This window comes from Hippocampus bargibanti, linkage group LG20 (genome assembly GCF_051943395.1).
Source record: "Hippocampus bargibanti isolate YZ-2025 linkage group LG20, ASM5194339v1, whole genome shotgun sequence".
NCBI lineage: Eukaryota > Metazoa > Chordata > Actinopteri > Syngnathiformes > Syngnathidae > Hippocampus > Hippocampus bargibanti.
This window is the reverse complement of record NC_142753.1, coordinates 8,513,285-8,533,478: the sequence shown is the minus strand read 5'-3', so window position 1 is coordinate 8,533,478 and position 20,194 is coordinate 8,513,285. Positions and strand designations below refer to the sequence as shown.

The 20,194-nt window shown below is 42.7% G+C and overlaps 2 protein-coding genes across 2 annotated transcripts; one reads left to right on the top strand and one right to left on the bottom strand.

Annotated features, from left to right (window-relative positions):
• The first annotated feature begins 2,131 nt into the window (after positions 1-2,131).
• On the top strand, positions 2,132-8,201 carry eva1bb (eva-1 homolog Bb (C. elegans)). Its single transcript, XM_089022927.1, has 3 exons — positions 2,132-2,553; positions 4,994-5,150; positions 6,312-8,201. Exons 2-3 carry the CDS (start codon positions 5,084-5,086, stop codon positions 6,731-6,733), a joined length of 489 nt encoding a protein of 162 aa, XP_088879053.1. The 5' UTR covers positions 2,132-2,553; positions 4,994-5,083; the 3' UTR covers positions 6,734-8,201.
• Positions 8,202-8,768: 567 nt separating this feature from the next.
• thrap3b (thyroid hormone receptor associated protein 3b) lies at positions 8,769-19,309 on the bottom strand. Its single transcript, XM_089022926.1, has 11 exons — positions 18,982-19,309; positions 17,200-17,344; positions 16,069-16,791; positions 14,972-15,583; positions 13,866-14,032; positions 13,692-13,800; positions 13,528-13,603; positions 11,962-12,125; positions 11,610-11,880; positions 11,382-11,534; positions 8,769-9,930 (listed from the first exon to the last, which is right to left on the bottom strand). Exons 2-11 carry the CDS (start codon positions 17,313-17,315, stop codon positions 9,709-9,711), a joined length of 2,613 nt encoding a protein of 870 aa, XP_088879052.1. The 5' UTR covers positions 17,316-17,344; positions 18,982-19,309; the 3' UTR covers positions 8,769-9,708.
• Between the last annotated feature and the right edge of the window lie 885 nt (positions 19,310-20,194).

Sequence of the window (20,194 nt, the reverse complement as noted above, 5' to 3'; positions counted from 1 at the left end):
GCGAACGAGCCCGTTCTTCTAACAACAAAAATGGCAGCCGACTGTTTTTGTCCTCTATTCCCCGCCACCAGTCTTCGGTTGGTTAAAGCCACGTGATTGGTCAAGAACGCAGCAGTGAAGGGAAGTGGTTTAAACATTAAAGAGACAGGCAGATGACAGTGAGAGAGTTTCAACTTTGATTGTGTAGACTGCAAGGTTAAAATATATCATCAATCAGGCTCCACAAACAACCCGCACAAGCCATCTGTACACTTGATGCAAAACGCTATCAACCCAGCTAAACAGAATACAAATTGATGAGGAACTAGATAAAATTATCACAGAGAACCTACAAGGGATCATTCCTCAAGATGGTGAAAGAAGGTTACGTTCCTCATCAAGTGTTTAATGCTGATCGGCCACTCCATTCCATTAAGCCATCACGACCATCACAAAGGTAAATAAAACGACTTTATTATACAGTACAGTTTATTTCTTTAATTATAATACCATCGCACATTTATTACACATAAAATAAGGTATATTTTGTGTAGGTTTAAGGCTTAGAAAAATTAGAAAGTAGAAAATTTTACGTTTTATGGGGACCTGGGAACGCATTATTCTCATTTTAAAGGTTTCCTATGGGAAATTAATTTTTGGGATATACACTTTTCGCCATACACACTGTCTGGGAACCAATTAAGTTCGTAAGCCAAGCTATCACTGTACTTCAATATGTTACCTCCTCCTCCTATTTACTTTGAAACTAACCTTGAGATTGTGCAAATGACACATAATGAAAGCTCACGGTGGACGCCAAACCACATTTGCTGAACTCAGAATAGGCTCAAAAGCGTCAACAAGCCCTGACTCTCCACATACTCTTCCACAAAAACACTTATTTCTAGCTAGCTACCTAGTTATCTCGTGATTTTTTTTTTTTTCAGTGTAAAAGGGGAAGTCCAAGATGGCATCCGAGTAGGCAAGTGGTCTCACGAGTCCTTGATTTTTTTTTTTTTTTTGTCACTTTGTGTTGTTGTGCGTATTATGGAACGAATATGGATCGTTTTTCAGTTGAGCAGTTGCGCCTTTTCAGTAGCACGAATATGCCAGCACTGTTTTTCATTTGGGAGGAATGTCGGTGACTCTGTTATCGCTGGACTGCCATTTACAAATGTATTCGTGAATTGAAAATACGACTAAGAGCGCCATTCCCGAATTTGTTCGGGTTGTGTTTTTTTTTTCTTGCGGGGGTGCAGATAAAGTGCTGGTAAGACCTCTGGCAATATGTTTCCTGTAGTATTATTATTATTATTATTATTATTAGCTATTATTCATTTAGTGCTTTGTTCCAGCTTCAGCTGTTGTTAAAGCACTAAATAAATGAATAATAGCTAATAATAATAATACATTTCATTTATAAGCGCCTTTCAAAACTCTCAAGGTCACTTTACAGTCACAGGATATTTTTTTTTCTGCGGGTGAGCAGCAGCAGCCACACGCGCCAGCTAGCTAGAGAACTATATAACTTATAGATAGCCAGCCAGACAGCTAATAGATAGCCAGCTAGGTACCTAGCTGATATGTATGTATTGCATTGTATTTTGGACAGCCGCCCTCATTTCAAGCACATATAAGTCCAAAGCCATATAATTTAGGAAATAACTTTTTTTCTGATGAAAAAATAGAGTCTAAGGTTTCTAACGCTGTATTGAATGTTTATATAGTTCTAAAACTCAATATCCTGTGGGTTCGAGTAAAAATGACAAAAACCCTGGCACTTGAGTGGACACATTTTCGCACATGTCTGGCACTGAATGAGTTAATTAAAAAGTCAGGGAAAAAAAGTTGCAAAGCAGCACAAAGTAAAGTTGGTTCCATTTTGGGGCTGTAATTAGGTCTCCCTTCTGGAAGTTCTAAATCACCTCCCGCGGTTAATCAACAAACACCACCTGCTCATTTGAGCTACTCCACAATTGGATAATACATCCTGGGACAGCAAAGCGTTTTTTTTTTTCCTTCCCTCTCCCTTCCTAGATTAAAATACAAAGAGCTCAATTAATCCACAACACCCTCCTCCCCGCCTAGGCAAGCGTCAGCAACAGGGCCCAGTGCCCAAAACAGTCGACAAGCTATTTCCTGTTCCACCCTCCTGGCTCTCCAGTGAACAGACCGGTGGTGTGTTTAGCAACTGGCGGCGAACAGACATATCACCTCATTCTGATCTGCGACTTGGAACGAAGCGGAGTGGCTTTGCGTGTGTGTGTGTGTGTGTGTGTGTGTGTGTGTGTTCATACCTGCAGGGAAATACACGAGGTGCTTATTTTTTTAGGACTTGAGTTTCATCAGGAGTGCAAACTGACAAGGTGTCCTCCCACTGAAGATGACCGGGAGTGGATGTTAGGACTCTTAGAGCAGGGATAGCATCTTTTTTTTTTTGTGTACGGCGGGGTGTCATTTTGCTGCTTTCCTGACAGGGGGGCAAACAATGACATGTCACTTTTTACACAGGCGGATTTGTACATCTTCAGGGGACATTTAATTGCAGAGCACCGATGCTTATCAGGGATTACGGTGAGTGATCTGTTCAAGACAAAGTCTGAAGAAACTGTTGATTCAACTTCTGTATTGGAAGGGAAGTAAAAGTCACGCTACCTCAATTTATGATACATAAATTACATAAAGAAAAAGGAGTATGCATTCATTTATTTTCTGCAATCAGAATCAGAAAACCTTTATTCGTCGCACAATGGGGAAATTTGCAGTCCACAGCAGCAATTTGAAAGAGGATGGGGGGGGGGGTGAAAGGATAGTAAACAAGGTATTCGAAGCATAACAAAATAAAAAATGTCAACTGTATACTGTGCAAATGTAAATGTGCAAAACCGTGTCATAAAAACTGTACATAGTGCAAGTATCAAGAAAGGCATATTGATATATTGCATCAATCCATATTTACAAGTGTCCAGTTTTTTTTTAATAATACTAATACTACTAATAATAATAATAATAATAATACATTTATTGCTTATCCATATATTTGGACTGTATTTATTCTATGTATTTATATGCTGCCCCCCTCAAGTAAGGGAAAAAACATTGCCAGAGGTTTGACCGGTGCTTTATCGGAATAAATTCAAGAATGGCAGTGAATGAGTTAAAAATACTGCTCCTCATTTAGTCTGTTGTTGAAAACAAGATAGATTGCCGTAAAGTCCCAAGACTTGTTGTCAGGGCTTCCTGCTTTCATCTTAAATGGGATTATCCGGGCAGGAAATGTGGGAGGGTTGCACCGGAGTGTTTTTTTTTTTTTTTTTATGGGGTCGCATAAACAGCTAGAACTGCCCTTTCTCATTGCGAGGCGGTTAACATGACGCTAGTGGCCTAGCGTGGAAGCGCTGGCTGTTTCTTTTGTCTACTCTACTCCGTATAAAAATGGACATTTGTCTCCGTCTGGTATTTGTTTTCAGCACTTCCCGCTCGGGGAACCGCTAACTGCCTGTTTGTGCCACTCGGCATATAAATACACTTGTTGAGGGAACAGCACCCAATAAAATGGCATTTTACAGTGGGGACATTATATTTGGCGTGGAGAAACCTGTTATTATATTTAAAGCAAGTTGAACAAGTGAGGAATTTGATATTTTGGAGGAGGGGGGGGGGGGCAGTATTTGGACAACAGGATGTGAGTTTAAAGGACAACCGACGCATCCGGACAAGTTGTGTCCATAATTTGCAAAATGACTTTTACTGTAGCAGACAAATCAGCCCATTTCCAACGGAGCTTTGGCGCCATCTTGTGCATTTTCTGGGACACTACATTGGAGTCCTGACGGCTCGAATTGATACGGAAGGACTTCTTTAATCGATTGCAAACATTTATGCTTCCTTCTTCAGAACTATTTGAATCATATTCATAACTGGATTAGTAACAAGAAAGCATCTTCTCCGAATCTGAAGCCATTGTTTTGATTCTAAAGCAAGGCAAGACGTCCTGGTGTGACGTCACGAACAAGGGGGCGGGATCTTCTGAAACTGCATCTCCAGGGTCATTTTGAAGTAGTTTTGGGACACTTTAAGTCATTTTTATTGGTGTTTTGCATTTGACTAAAAATATCAGCCTGCGTGACGTCACGAACAAGGGGGCGGGATCTTCTGAAACTGCATCTCCAGGGTCATTTTGAAGTAGTTTTGGGACACTTTAAGTCATTTTTATTGGTGTTTTGCATTTGACTAAAAATATCAGCCTGCATGTTTTGGGTATTTTAGATGCTATAAAACGTTTTTCTGATGTCAGATAGGAAACAAAAAAAATGGTGTCGGTTGTCCTTTAAGGCCTGCCCATTTTAAAGTGATCTAAAAATTATGATTGTCTTAAATAGCGGTTATAAGAATAAAGTCGTTGACCAACAATTAAATCAGGCAAAGGTTTTACAGGGCTCTGCCAAGAATCATCAGGATAAAGATCAGGGCGCTAGCTGATGGCAGCAACTGGAACAAGGGTCGAATTTTGTTCTCCCCAGCGAGAAAAGCTCAAAAAAGGAAAAACGTTTTTGGGCTCCCATGTTATTTTAATGATGTGGGCATTGTGAGGGGGGGGGGGGGACTGGGAAACCAAGCGTCGTGTTTACATTAAACTTAACTGGAACCGTGGGACGGCTGAGTGGTAGTGCTATTGACATAATTTCCTTCCCATTTGGGGCAAAAAGTGCTTGCTGCGGGGGGAAAATGTCTCAGACTGCAGCGAAAATCCTTCACCACTGTTGTTGAATATATTTTCAAAACATCGGGCTCGCAGTCACCGAAACAAGAGCCAAAGTGTCGTTGTTTGACACCGGAAAATGGAAAAGAGTCCCCTCGGGCGGTGATGTCATAAATATAAACATCCCGCATTAGTTAAGGCTGCTTGAGGCTGAAGATAAACAATGTTTTTGGTTCACAGTCTACCCCGAGGTTTAAAAGTTGCTTAAATAGAATGAGAATCTAACTCTTTGGATGTGATTTTATCTGACAGGAGGAGCCCAGGATCCTTGAATTGAGCGCCGAATGAAAAGGATCGTGGAGATGCTAAAAACTTCAAGCGGCTGTTAAATAAAAAAAAACAATGGAGCCTATTAGGAAAGACATGGAGCTGCTCAGCAACAGCATGGCAACATACGCACATATAAAAGGTAAATGTCCAAAAACGTTGCACCTGGATGGCCAAGATGCAGTCCACGGTACGGGTTGCCAACCTTTTGGAAACCGACTGTGCTCTCGTCATGAAAGAAAAAAAACGAATCCATCAATGGGTGTTAAAGTGTCAGCATTACCTGAGACGATGTCCAGGCTGAGGGTTTTCGCGTCAAAACGCTGGACCATTCAAATGCTGGGAAATAGGGAATTAAAAACAAACAAAACAACTAACTAAACAGATAGAAGATAACTAGTTAGATAACTAGAAATAAACATAGATAGACCGGGGAGTGGATAAATAAATGGATAGCGATTAAGCTATCCATATATTAGCGAGCGCGATAACTATAGATAGGAGATAACTAGTTAGTTAATTAGAAAGTAAATAAACACACACATGAATAAATAAATAGGCTGGGGAATGGAAAAATAAATCGGTAGCTATTCATATACTGTATTAGCTATCTCTCCATATATTAGCTAGCTCGCTAGAATCCATCTATTAGCTAGCTAACTAGAATTCATCTATTTGCTAGCTAGCTAGAATCCATGTATTAGCTAGCTAGACAGACAGATAGGAGATAACTAGTTAGCTAGCTATTAGTACAACTAAATAGACCGGCAATTGATAAATGGATAACTAGCTAGCAAGCTATCTCGATAACTAGCTAGCAAGGTAGGTAGATGACAGTGGGGAATCTACACGGAATGTAGAAATAATGAATACATTCTACCTTAAAAAGAACACAATTATAGGAACAAATACGTGACAGCGGCGACGTGACAGATGGCACCAACATATCGAAATTACCAACTGACACCGACTGACAGAAAACAAGCTACACATGTGATAAGTAGGTTGAGCGAGATGATTGGTCGACAAATGAAGCCCGACTGATAATAATAAATTACATTTTAAGCGCCTTTCAAAGCTCTCAAGGACACTTTGGAGTCACAGACAAGCATAGGTACTATAATAAATAAAATACAATACAATCACAAATAGAATGCATGAAAACAGATGTGAGGACAGTGCATGAACATGGGGCGCATGACAAAAACAAAACACGATAACATATGTGTAGTCGTGACAACGGCAAGATGCTGCAAAAAATAAAAAATAAAATACGTGATACATTTTCTGTTTGTCCACCCAGCCAATCCGGAAAGCTTCGCCCTCTATTTCATGATGGGCGTTTGTTTGGGCCTGCTCATGGCTCTTTGCCTTCTGGTGGCCGGCATCACCTGCAGGTCACGCCGCCGCGTCAAAAGGCCTGTACCGTCCCCCGAAAGGAGGCAACTTAAGGAGTCTAGCGAGGAAGAAGAGGAAGCGGAGGAAGATGAAAGCATAGAGGAAGAGGAAGGGAGCCATAAAATGACTCTGATCCCGACCGACGAGCGAAGCACGCGATCCGACGGCACGTTGAAAAGCGTCAACGTCTTCGCCTCGGTTGAGGAGCTGGAAAAGGCCCGACGTCTGGAGGAGAGGGAGCGCATTGTCAGGGAAATCTGGAGGAACGGACAGCCCGACATCCTTGTCACTGGGACGGGTACGATCGGACGGGTCCATTACCACTAAGGTCCCAAACGACATGGTAAAGGAACCCCTGTTGTCATAGGAACAGACTTTGGATTTTCTTAGTTGGTTCATTTGACGTAAATTTGATGGTCAGATGCAAGGACTTCATGGGAACTATTCTTCTTTTCCTTTCGAGGGGTCGCCACAGCAAATCAGTGTCCGCCATCTTTAGAAGTTTGATCCGCATGTTTGTTTTGGCCAAGCTTTTACGTCGGATGCCCTTCCTGACACAACCCTCTGTATTTATCCGGGCTTGGGACCGGCACAAGAAGACTTATTAAAATTGTGAATTCTCGTCATCTGTTGAATGAATCAACATGAATAGTTTACATACAATTATAAGTATCACATTTTAGAAATAAAAAAAACTGTCATGTTACACTTTTATCTATGCAAACTAATATCTGCTATGACTGAATAAAATTAAACATGTAAAATGAAGTCTATTGACGGTGTTATGTATGACATTTGCATTTTGAAATATACTTTAGCTTAGCATCAAAAAATGTAAAAAGACCCATAGAGACGGTTTTTTAACTGCAACTGAAGGATTAAAAAAAAAAAATATATATATATACAGTAAAGTCTCGTTATATCGATAGTACTGCTTATTACGATACTATTTCTATGAACGCAAGGAGAAAATGTACATGCCGCAGGATCGGATATATCGATAGTCCGGTTATATCGATTTTTTTTCAGACTCCCGAGAATATCAATATAACGAGACTTTACTGTATATATATACACACACAAATGTTTTTCTATAAAAGGCACTCTGGGTATGTTTCTCAGAGCAGAAAACATCCTGCTTTTTTCCAATCGGCTTGTGTCATTGACCTTGACACTCTTGTTTCTTTCCACACAATTCCCAGAAGCCTCCCAACAACGTGGCTCTCTAGTAAAGACACATCTGTTTGGCTCTATGAAAAGAGCCATTCAGTTTTAGTCATACTGTCCATGTGTCGAGCTTCCCACAGTGAATCTGAGCAAAGTCCGAAGAGGTGGTGGTGGGGGGTCGATTTTCTGTTGGCTTCCTCCAAGCACTTTGCCATAAAAAGGTTCATTATGAAAGTTAAGCGCAGCGCCTGGTTGTCACTTTTTGAGTGGCAGACGCTGAAGAAGGGGGTTTGTCGTCTGGACATAAAATACCTCGGCAAAAATGAAGCACTCGTGGTGCTTTCGGACAAACATATTTTTGAAGAATGGATTCTATGTTTCTCTGCAAATTTGAAATGGCCATTTGGGGCGGTTGCTGGACAAAGTTTGTTGCATTTTTTTCAATTAATTCCCCTAAAACGTTGTCAAAACAGAGCATGGTTATATTATATAGCACTTTTAACTCATTCACTGCCATTCCCAAATCTATTCGGGAATTGAAAATATGACATGGAGCGACGTTCCCGAATTTGTTCGGGGTTTTTTTTCCCCTTGCAGAAAGATGCCAATAAAGCGCTGGTCAGACTTGTAGCAGTGTTTTTTTCCCCTTCCACAAGGGGGGCAGCGTTTGCTTTTTGTACAGCCGCCCACATTTCAAGCTCAGATAACACCAGACACATATAATTTATGAATTAACTTTTTTTTTGATGAAGAGAATGGCCATTGTTTTTCTTTTCTTTTCCACAAGGGGGCAGAATTTCCCCTTTGTCCATGTTAGCGCTTTGTTACAGCTTCGGCTGTTGATAAAGCGCTAAATAAACCAGTACGTATGTGTTGCATTGTATTTTGGACAGCAGCCCGCATTTCAAGCTCATATAACTCCAAACCCATATAACTTAGGAATTAACTTTTTTTTCCCTAATAAAAGAAGAGAGTCTAAAGTTTCTTACGCTGTATTGAATGTTTATGTCGCCCGAAAACTCAATAATCTGTGGGTCCTGCAATTTGAGTAAAAATGACAAAAACCTGGCACTGGAGAGGACATACTTTTGCACATCATCTGGCAGTGAATACGTTAATAACCAGCTTAGAATCAGGATGTGATCCGATGCTTGATCCAAATAAAAATCTTCTCCCAAATAACTCTTACGACTGGTTTCCTAAATCAAAGAAAAGGACATTTATTGAAAATTAAAAGACACGACAGCTCTTCAAACAATATAAAAGTTGTCAGCTTCTTACTATTCAAAAATCAAAACAGAAACAAAAAAAAAACAGGAAGCGCAATCTCAAGAGTTGCGTCGCGTACATGCAATCTGGACAATCAGCTGGAAAGTAGTTCTTAAAACATCTCGCTTCTTCTTTTTCACGTCCGCTTTTATGAGTTTGAACAGTTACGCGACTTTGCTTGCCAATCAAAACTACAAATCATAAGAATAGATCCACAATCGTTCAAACACATGTAAACCTACATAACTAGTATACTGTTTTTTTTCCCCCCATTTCCAAAGCAAATGATCCCCCCCCCCTCGGTGGACATTTTACACGAAAACACGTATGTTGCTGATAATCACAGATGAAGTGGTGCTATTTTTTTTCTCTCATTATTTTTGTGGTAGCGGGTTGCGGGTGTAAAAAAAATTAAAATACAAATCCAAATGGTGAAAAGAATTATCGATTGGTCCTGTGGGGGGAGAAGCATTAACCTGTTTCATGCAATTTTAACATCATCATCATGGCCCAAAAAATATATTTTTTTTAAAGTGTATGAGTAAACGGGCGAGTCTTCTTCTGCCCTAGGCCGCAAAAACACTTATACACGGAACTTTTTTATTATTATATTTTAAATCATCTAAGGCACAAATATTTTTTTAGATTTTCTCTCATGTTTATTGAGCAATAGATGATGCCTCGATATTATTGGACATGTTATATCTGACAGATGACATTAAAAGTTTTAAACCAACTTCTTCACTCGAGCTATCGTGAAATTTAAATGAGGAGCGAGGGTAGACACAGGAGGAGCAGTGGGGGAGAGGTGAAGAAAAACTATTTTTTGACAAGCTCGCTGACTCGCAGACGCACCGAAATGACGTTTAGGGTTTCAGACCTTCGTCAGTATTCTTGCCGTCTTTGTGCTCCGCTTCGATGTTCTCGTCTCCCATCTCAGGCTGCTCTGCGTTCTGGAACATGTCGTGGGCCCACTTGGGGCTGCTGCCCCCCTTGCGGTACACGAAACGTCCGCGGCGGGGCATGAAGGAACCCCGGCCCCGCCCGCGGTTATCCACCCAGGTTTTTTCACCGTCGCGGTCGTCGTGCTAGAAATGAGATGAAATGAAACTTTGTAATTATGGGGGGTGGTCAGGGGAGGGAAAGGCATTTGGAATTTGGTCCACATGACAGAAAAATCGCAGACACCAAGTAGGGCTGGGCGAGAACAGAAAAAATAATTACAATTACTTTTGCATTATATATATATATATATATATATATATATATATATATATATATATATATATATATATATATATATATATATATATATATATATATATATATATATATATATGCCCATTTGAACTCATTCACTTCCATTCACGAATCTATTTGAGAATTGAAAATATGACATAGAGCGCAATTCCCGAATTTGTATCTATCAGCCGCCCTCATTTCAAGTTCACGTAACTCCAGACGCATATCATTTAGGAATTAACTATTTTTTTCTGATGAAAGAACAGAGTCTAATGTTTCTTACGCTGCATTGAATGTTTATGTCATCCTAAAACTCAATCTTCTGTGCATCCTGGAATTCAAGTGACAATGACAAAAACCTTGGCACCGCAGTGGACACATGATTGCACATGTCCGGCAGTGAATGAGTTAAAAATAATCTCTGTGAGGCGAACACATTATTCTTGAGCTATTTATGCTTTTTTTACTGAAAGAAAAAAAAATGACCCTTGAAATATGTGACATTCAACCCGCCTTCTGCATTTCATCTTCCCAATCTAATTATATTTATTACAATTTTTAATGTTCTCTTTCCAACGTAACCCAGTGGCCGGACTCTCGTATTGTTCTCACCATAACATATGAAAACATGTTAAAACAACCAGAAAAAAAATCAAATCAAAATGGAATAAATAAAAAATAAATACCGGATGTTCCTGCTGTGCGCGCGTCGGCCTCTGAGGGGCAAAGTGGTGCCGTGCATGCAAAGAGTATACACAGTAAGAAGAGTAGAAGAAGAAAAGTGGGATGGATCCCTTGATAGAACTTGTTCCCCCCGGAGATTAGAAATAAAACGCACCTCTGAGTATTGTTATTCAAGGCAAAGTTATTTGAACGAATATCACATGTGGAAACGACATGCTAGTTACCTGTTAGCGTGTTCCCCATTTGAATTTCGCATTTGCACCGGCGGTGTTTTTAAAAAAGCAAAATGTGTGTTGTATTTAAAACAACATTCAGGATATTTCAACCTGTGGGATTTTTTTCCTGAGTATTGTTATTCAAGGCAAAGTTATTTTGAACGAATATCACATGTGAAAGCTAAATGCTAGTTACCCGTTAGCATGTTCCCCATTTCAATTCAGCAATTGCACCGGCGGTGTTTTTAAAAAGCAAAATGTGTGTTGTATTTAAATCAACATTCAGGATATTTCAACCTGTGGGATTTTTTTTGGGTGGGTTTTATGGGGGTATTTAAATTTTGAGGACTTGCCCAGCCCTAACGCCAAGAAGGCGCGACAAGGTCAACGTGACTCACCAAGTAATACTTCCTGCTCTTGGGCGTGTATTCCGGATCCCACTCTTCCTCTGGGGGGCGCCCTTGAGGATTTACATTGGCGGGGTTGCCATTGCTGCTATTGTTGCCGGGATAATTTCCTCTGTTCCATCCTCGTCCTCTCATTTTGGGGAACTGAAATGGGGGGGAAAAAAAGGCAGTTTGGAGCGCCATCCGCCGCAAATGCTTGAGTTCCACGCAACGACTTACAAATCCGCGGCCTCTGCCTCTTTGTCCCTCCGGGTGCTGGCCCTCAAAATCCCGGGGGTGGCCGCGGTCTCCTTGGCCGCGGTCCCCGTGGGCGCCGTAGTCGCGCGGCGGGTAGCGCGTGTGAGAGAAGCCCTCCTCAAAATGATCCGGCCCATCTCCCATATACTCCTTGGCGCGGAAAGGCGGCGGTGCCGATGGGACAGGCGACGGGGATGGAGAGGACGAGGACGAAGAAGAGGACGGCGAGCGATCCCGTTTCTTCTTTGCTTTCCTGTGAGATTTTTTTGGGGGAGCGTCCGTTTCACAAATGACCACGCAACTTGATGATTATTGCAAAGGTTCCGCCACTCACTTGGACTTCTTGTGGTGCTTGCCGGATTTCTCAGAGGACCTTTCCTGGGAGCCTCCGGGGCTCCGGCCCGCCTCGCGCTTGTAGTCCTTCCCGGCAAACCTCTTACGCCTTTCAATGTCCAGGCGAAGGTCCATGGTGTCCCCTTTGAACTTTTTGCTTGATTCCTGCAGCAAAAACGCAATTGGGGCGTTAGTCAAGCAACGGAGGTCATTCAGAAGAAACATAACTCAAAGCAACAAGCGATATACAGTAAAGTATATCGATAGTACCGCTTATTACGATACTATTTCTATGAACGCAAGGAGAAAATTACATGCGCGCAGAGTCGGACATATCGATAGTCCCGGTTATATCGATATTTTTTCGGACTCCCGAGAATATCGATATAACGAGACTTGACTGTATTCCTATGGACACACATTGATTTGGTGTTGTCTCCCCCTAGTGGTCAAGACCACACACTGTATGTGTTACCGGCTGTAAAATGGCATTAACTACTGTTGCGCATTTCAATTACTGTATTTTCCGGTGTATAAGCCGCACCCAAAAGCCTTGATTTTCTTCAAAAGATGACCGTGCGCCTTATACACAGGTGCGCCTTATATGTGAAGTCATATTGAGCCACTACAGGTCTCTCAATGACTATCAGCAGCCACAGATTACCCCCCCCCCATCCCCCGTCAAAGAAGTCGAGCGTAAACCCTATTGTAGCGCCTTATAATGTGCTGTGCCTTCCAATTTGGAAAACTTATCTACTTAAAAATTATATTAGAAAAACTTTGATTCATTGAAGGTGCACATTATATATGGACAGTTTTAAAATCCACCATTCCTTGCGGGTGCGCTTTATACATGGGAAAATACAGTACAAGCTTCAAGACATCACAGTTTCGATTAAACCAGCATCGTGCATGTATGTATGTAGAGACGCTCCGCAACTTACGAACGAGATGCATCCCGAACGGTCGTTCATAAGGTGAATTTGTTACTTAGTTGTTTCAGTGCTATATTTTGTATGGAATGTATGTTTAGGAATTATATGTTTATGGTTTCTATAAATCTGTTTACGGCTTGTATAAGTAACCCGTGTTCTACTGAAAAATAAACATTTAATAAAATATGTTTTGTAAAGATATGTACATGTACAACTGGAGTGAACACTACATATGCTACTAAAATGTTCGTATGTACCGTTGTTAATAACTCGAATGTTTGTAAGTAGCGGTTTTGTAGCTTCATTTGTTTCTTTTCAGGAAAAGATACTTACAAGGTTAAGGCATTGATAAGCGTCCCATGAGAGGCTTGGATTCAGGATGATAACTCCCCTTCCTTTTAGCCTTTTGCTTGGGAGGGGGAGTGGGGTGCGTGTTGGTACATAACCAATCAATAACCATATCTCATAGGCCGCAGGCTTGCTTGGCACTTACAAAACACAATTGGGCTCTTTTGATTTAGAAAAATGCATCCTTTGAAAGAAAAGCACAAAGCTGAGCACTGTCGCTTTTTGGGCTCGTGGAATATATTTGGCGGTGGAAAAACAGGTCAAGTGTCTGAACGACGGGTCACCTTGAAACTGGCCTCGTCCATATCCTCAAACAGATGAGAGTGCCTCTTAAAGGCACTGGGGGAAACATCAATTCTCCTGAGAGGGAAGAGAGCAGCGTCGTTTATGAGGATGGGAAAAAAAATAAAAATAAGAGGGTTGTGTGCGTTCAACGCGTCCCACCAACCTGTGGATTTCGGGGCTCTTCCTTGGCTTCATTTCTACCTCGGCAGCTTTTCTTTGGTACATGGCAAAGCGCTCACTTAAAGACATGTCCGGGGAAGGGAAGTGCTGAGCTAAAAATGAAAAGAGGCGTGAGTGGCCACGATGGGACGGCCAAAATGGCGGACGGGCGGCGTACCTTTGATGTAATGCACAATGGACACGACGTGTTGCGCAAATAGATCGGTGGGGCTGCTGCGAAGCTGGGCGGACTGAATATTCTGGAAGATTGAACGGAACTCAGAGTCTTTCTTGGAAGGATTCACCAGATCTCTGGCCGTGAAGCGATTCTTGGACACGGAGGAGCTGAGGAGAAAGGGGCGACGTGAGCCGACAAGGAAGGCAAAATGGTGGATGGAAATACAGACGCTCCCCAATCGACGAACGAGATCCGTTCGGAATGGTCGTTCGTAAGGTTCGTAAGTTGCTTCAGTGCTATATTTTGTATGGAATGTATGTTTAAGGCTGATATAAGTAACCTGTATTGGTTTGTACTGAACAGTTTTACATTTACATTTAATGAAATATATGCTCTATAAAGTTGTGTACATGTACAACTGGAGAGAATACTACATAATGTTAGAGAGAGCAAAAACGTTCGTCTGTAGAGTTGTTCGTAATTCGGATGTTCGTAAATAGGGGAGTGTCTATATCGGTCGAATTCAAAACAATTAGAATATCATGAAAAAGGTCATTCATTTAACTCATTCACTGCCATTCATGAATTGATTCGGGAATCAAAAATATGACTTAAGAGCGCCATTCACGGTTTTTGTTTTTTTTCATGCCTGGGTGCCGATAAAGCGCTGGCCAGACATCTGGCAATGTTTTTCCCTTCCACAAGTGGAGAGTATTTCCCTTTTTTCCTATGTTAGCGCTTTGTTCCAGCTTCAGCTGTTGTTAGAGCGCTATATAAACCAATATGTATGTATTGCATTGTATTTTGGACAGCTGCCCTCATTTCGAGCTCATATAACTCCAGACTCATAATTTAGGGATTAACTTTTTTTTCTGATGAAAGAAGAGAGCACAAGATTTCTTACACTGCATTGAATGCTTATGTAGTCCTAAAGCTCAATATTCGATGGGTCCTGCAATTTGAGCGACAATGACAAAAACCCTGGCACTGGAGTGGACACATTTTTGCACATGGTCTGACAGTGAATGAGTTAAGTTGAATTACATAAATGAATGAACATTTTCACAATATTCACATTTTCTGAGGTGACGAGGCGACGGGCATACCTGGGCATGTCGTCCAAAGACGCCATTCTCAGTTCAAATTCCTCTCTGGATGACGCCAGACGGACGGGGGAATCCTCGCAAGGGAAGGCCCCCGGGAAGAGAGGCCTGTCCTTGCTTTTGGAGGTGACGGCCGGCGGGGAGGGGCTGCGTTTGCTCTTCTCTTTCTCCTTGTCTTTCTTCTCCTTCTTCTTGGCCTTCTCCTCTTTCTTGCTGTGCTTGCGGCTCTGGTACATCTCCTCCACCATTTTGTCCAGGGCTTCGGCGTCCTCGTCTCGGCGGCTTTTCTCCTTGGGCAGCGGGTAGGAGGTGGAATAGGTGGGCTCGTCGCCCCACTTGCCGAATATTTCGCGGGAGGACGGGTTGGATTTGCCCGCACCGTCCTCGACGGCGTCGCGGTCTTTCAAGCCGTGCGACTTGAGGAACTCCTCCTCCTCCTCGTCGAAGAACGGCAAGGTCTTGTCATCCTTGGAGTCGCCAAAAGGAACCGAGAGGCTGAAGATGTCGCCGGATTTGATGCCTTTCTCTTGCTCTCTTTCGGCGCTGCTCTTCTCGCTATCGTTAGCGTCCTCCTTTTCGGCGGCTTGCTTTTTGCTTTTGTTTTCCGCCAGGAACCTACGAAAAGACGAGTCGGCGTGTGAAAGGAGAGAAGCCCGCAAACGGGGGTTTACATTGGCCCGAATCGTCGGCGAGGTTTGACGCGCCATTACAGAAGTGACTATGCGGGGTAAACAAGCAGAGATGGCACGTGGCAAAAAGAGACATTTGGGGGAGCGGGTGGGGGTGGGACAAAAGGCCTTCCCCGCCGCAGATAGTACAGACAGTGAGACAGCATTGATACTCACGTAATGCGCTTCTTTCTAAGTACGTGGGGGGGATTTCAATAAAGTTCCTCTCAGTGCGCACCAAAGGACAATTGTCATATTTAAAATCAGGAGTCCTATTTCCATTTTAAACTGATGACTCATCCAATGATCTTTGGAAAAAGGCTAAAATATTTGAAAGAAAAACCACACGTTGCACAATTGGCTGTTGAAAAAAGAACGAAAGAAAGCAGGAATCGTATTGATGCTGGGAGCAAAAGAGGAAAACGGACATACTTTTTGAAGGCAGCCGAGATCACCGTCTTTTCTCGCGATTTGGCGTCCTCCTTGGAGAAGAAACCAAAGCCGCCGAAGGAGGCCGTTTGTCCCGACTTGGGCGCGGCGTCGTCGTCCGCCGCCGCGGCGTCGTCCTTCTGGGCCGTCTCCGAGCCCGCTCGGCCCGAGTCGTACTCGATCCATTTGCCTCCGGAGGCCTTCTCGATCACGCTGCCTTCGCCGGCCGGCTTCTCCGCTTGGCTCTCGCCTTGCTTCTCCTTGGTGATCTTGGAGCTGGGTTTGCCCTTGTTGCGGGGGCACGGCGTGGACGAGCGCGACCTGGACGAGCTGGAGGCCCTGGAACGTTGAGACTGCTCGGACGACGAACGGTCCGAGTGACGGGAGTGCGAGCGGCTGGCCGATCGCTTGTTGGGCGTGTGCGAGCGGGAACGCCCCCTGCGGGGGCTGTGGGAGCGGTTGTCCTGGTCACGTTTGCGGTCGTGCCAGCCGCCTCCTCCGCCGCCGCCACCTTGCCAGTTGGACTTATAGCCGTAGCCGCCGCCCCTGTTCTGATAGTGGCCGCGAGGGTAGTAGCCTCGATTTCTCCCACGGAAGTGGAAGGGCCTTCGATAGCCGCGGTTGTAGCCGCGGTTGTAGCCGCCGCGGTTGTTCTGATAGTCTCGGGAGGGATAGTTTCGGTAGGACATGGGAGTGCGGGAGCGAGAGCGGGAACGGGACCTAGAGCTGCGTGATGACAAAAGGGAGAGAGGAGGTCAATTATGACTAATCTATCTCGCTGGCTAGCTATATATTAGTCCTATGGCTCGCTAGCTACCTAACTGGCTATCTATTAGTTATATAGCTAGCTATCTATCTGTTAGCTTGCTAGCGTTCTATCTATTTGAGTTACTTCTGGGTTGAGAACGCTGGCGTGTGTGGTTGCCACTGCTCACCCACAGAAAAACTTATCTGTGACTACAAAGTGACCTTGAGAGTTTTGAAAGGCGCTTAGGAATGAAATGTATGAAGGGTGGCACCTTTGCCAGTTTTGAAACAGACACACTCCGGAGTGTATTTGCGATGCAAATCTACTTTGGGCTTAAGGTTGCTTTAAAAAAACAGAACACATTACTCTAAAAAAAATGGATTTACCTGTAGCGACGTTTTCTGGATCTTGAGCGTGAGCGGCTTCTAGACTGAGATCTTGATGCAGATCGAGACCTGGACTTCGATCTGGAGTTGGAGCGAGTAGGAGAGTACGGAGCCATTTTTTGCCCTTATTTCAGATTAAATTGCCCTAGGGGAGGAAAAAAGGTGAACATAAACAAATAAATGGATATGGTGCTGCTCAGCGACTCACTGATTATTTGCCTGGCAAATGTGTGCCCCGGCAGGCAAATACTCAAGCCAGTACGAAGGTTAAAGTGTTGAGCAAGAAAAATGACTAAAAAAAAAACCAGACCCAAAAGTGACCTTTTTTTTCTAAGCGCGCCTGCGTTGCTCCACTTTTGCTGAGTCGCTGACACAAAAATCCCAATAAAGAAAAAAAAAAAACACCTTTTGCTTTCAATTTGGATCAGAAAGCACACGTTTGGTCATCAACTGTTGTGGAAACCTGAAATCATAAAGGCCAACAGGCTGGATGGAGAAATGCTGCAGCAGCTGCGGGACAACATGCAAACATATGGACATTTGCCTTGAGCGTGAGATTGAGCGGCGCTCCTGTGCGCAGAGTGCAAGCGGTGATCGTGCCGCCAGGCTGCTCTTCAAACGATAGCGGATAAAATTTACAGCTTGGAATTTCATTTGGAGCCTTTCATTCATCTAATGACTGTAAAAAGCTGGTCCCTACTGATTATCACTATGCTGTTTTGTTCCTTTCTAGTCAAACACAAATGTATTATCGGATACTTAGACACAAAAAATGCAATGTCATACATGTCACAAATGCTGAATACAAAGCAGAGGAAGTCACATTTGCGTCTTGTAACAGAGTGCATTTCACAGAACTGTGACAAAATGGCCTTTGCACTTCATGTAGTGGAATGTCCACAACAAACGGTCGCCATGGGGCTGAACACCAGTTGCCATGACGCGGCCCCCCCATTGTGATCTTCTAGGAAGCCCATCGAATTAGTTTAAAATACCCTTTACGCTTACCCAAATGCTGGTGTTTAGCAGGCATCGTAGCGTAGTTGACGACACAGTTGAGAAGCCATTTTAGGCAAAGGGGAAAAATAGCATGTATTATTTATACATATATGCACAAAACAGACAGCTTTGCTTTTCCAGTTGCTATTGTGGTTTCACCCACCCAAGCTCTCAGATCGCTTATATGTTCTTAAATAGAATGCTTGTGAGACTTTCAGAAAATAGAATGGATGCAACCAAATAGCATATCGCCAAAGGGTATTGTGAATTGTCTTATCTGAAGATTTTCCCCCACGAGGATCTTACAAAAGCCGAGAAGGAGCTTGAATTAGCTGATATCCGTTTACCAGCCTGCAAGCGTCATTACATGCGAAGGAGGGTATATTCATACAACACCAAATACCAATGTGAAACCGATAGCGATAAATCTAACAAAAGGTACCTAGATGTACGTGTCACACGTTTAAGGTCAATTGAGCACTGCTGTATTTGTCATAATGGAACACGTGCTGCAAAGCCTACAAGGAAAAAAACAGGTTACCCTTGATGCTCAATGTATATACACGAAGGCGGTTGAAATCTTGACGAAATAATGCACATTTCAACATACACGTTGACATAAATTCGATTATTTTTTTATATTCAATGACCGAAACAGCTCCCGATTACGCGCTGCCATTGAAGACGAACGTCGTCGAAATTAATGCTAATATTTTGAACATCTTAGCTTACGCATTTGGAACGTTACCAACATGAAAATATAAATGAAAATTTAGCAATTACCTGCGTAGGGGTTTGAGAAGAATAAACGGAGTCTGGTCGCAGAGCGAAGCCTTTTTTTAGGCCGCGCTTCGTCCGAGCACTGCTTCCTGTATTTTTCCGAAACGGATTTTTAGCAAAGAAGCTAACTAGCTCGACGCTAGCAACAGCCACGGGCCAAAACCCGCAAATGGGGCGATTCTTCCACGTCCTAGATAGAAGATGGGATTGTCGAGAAAATTTAAGTTAGATATTTGTGAAGTAAAAGCATGTTTTTCCGATCCGATGGCAGTTCGTGTATGGCGTCGAGGATTCGAGCGTTCTCAGCAGCGACCGTCTCCAGACGAGCTGGTCGATCGAAATATCGCGAGATTTCTTTGATGGAGCAACGCCCAATTGCCGAAGTTGTGAAACAAAAAGTCGATTAATTTTAATAAGAACTGTAACTCAGTATCATTTTAAGATTTACAATGAGTTTAATTATGATTATTTGTGAAATAAATTATTTTAATTGTTATCAAAGTAATTGTTATTTCCGTGACTGAAATATAATTATTTCAATATTTACATACACCATTAACAAAATCGTTAACTGTATATATATCATTACTTATTTTACTCATATTATTTCCTTTTTTTAATTGACAACTATGTCTTGCCACCTGACAGTATCACACTTCACTGCCCACAAGCAGTAAACTGTAAAGAAGCCTAATGGTACATATTTTATTTTTTAAATGGGGCCTTGGTGGAGGTCTGCTCTCCCCTAAGGTTCTTAGCCAGTTAGTGTATTTGCCGCCTGAAGGGATAGATAGACACCATTTCCAAGGGTGAAATACAATATAAACTTTGCCACACACATTTCAAATAAAGTTGCCTTGTTAATGAGTTACTCAGTCTTTGTGATGACATATAAAATGCGAGTCATTTAAAATGACAGCACACCCCCGCCACGACTTAACACATGTCAGATAAACCTCAAATAATTTTCATCTGTTCAAATACAGCAAAACTCAAGACAAAAGTTGAGTGTTTACCGACAAGTCAGTGCGGCATGCAGTATTGTAGTTGACCTCCAAACAGTAGAATCAAGCAGTTCTGGTGAAACAGTCATTTTCCTTCGCGGTCCAGGCGTTTGGCAAATGGTTTGAGTTTCTTACACTAAGTGGCCACATGACGGCGCCAAATCAACACTGCATAATTGCTTTGAAAGAGCACAAAAATGAATAGAAACCGG

Coding starts and splice junctions, on each gene's coding strand:
- eva1bb (XM_089022927.1), top strand. CDS start 5,084: ATGGAGCCTATTAGGAAAGACATGGAGCTGCTCAGCAACAGCATGGCA. Junction 5,151..6,311: donor AACATACGCACATATAAAAG/GTAAATGTCCAA, acceptor TTGTCCACCCAG/CCAATCCGGAAAGCTTCGCC.
- thrap3b (XM_089022926.1), bottom strand. CDS start 17,315: ATGGCTCCGTACTCTCCTACTCGCTCCAACTCCAGATCGAAGTCCAGG. Junction 15,584..16,068: donor ATCTCGGCTGCCTTCAAAAA/GTATGTCCGTTT, acceptor GTCTTTTCGTAG/GTTCCTGGCGGAAAACAAAA. Junction 13,604..13,691: donor AAGAGCCCCGAAATCCACAG/GTTGGTGGGACG, acceptor CTTCCCTCTCAG/GAGAATTGATGTTTCCCCCA.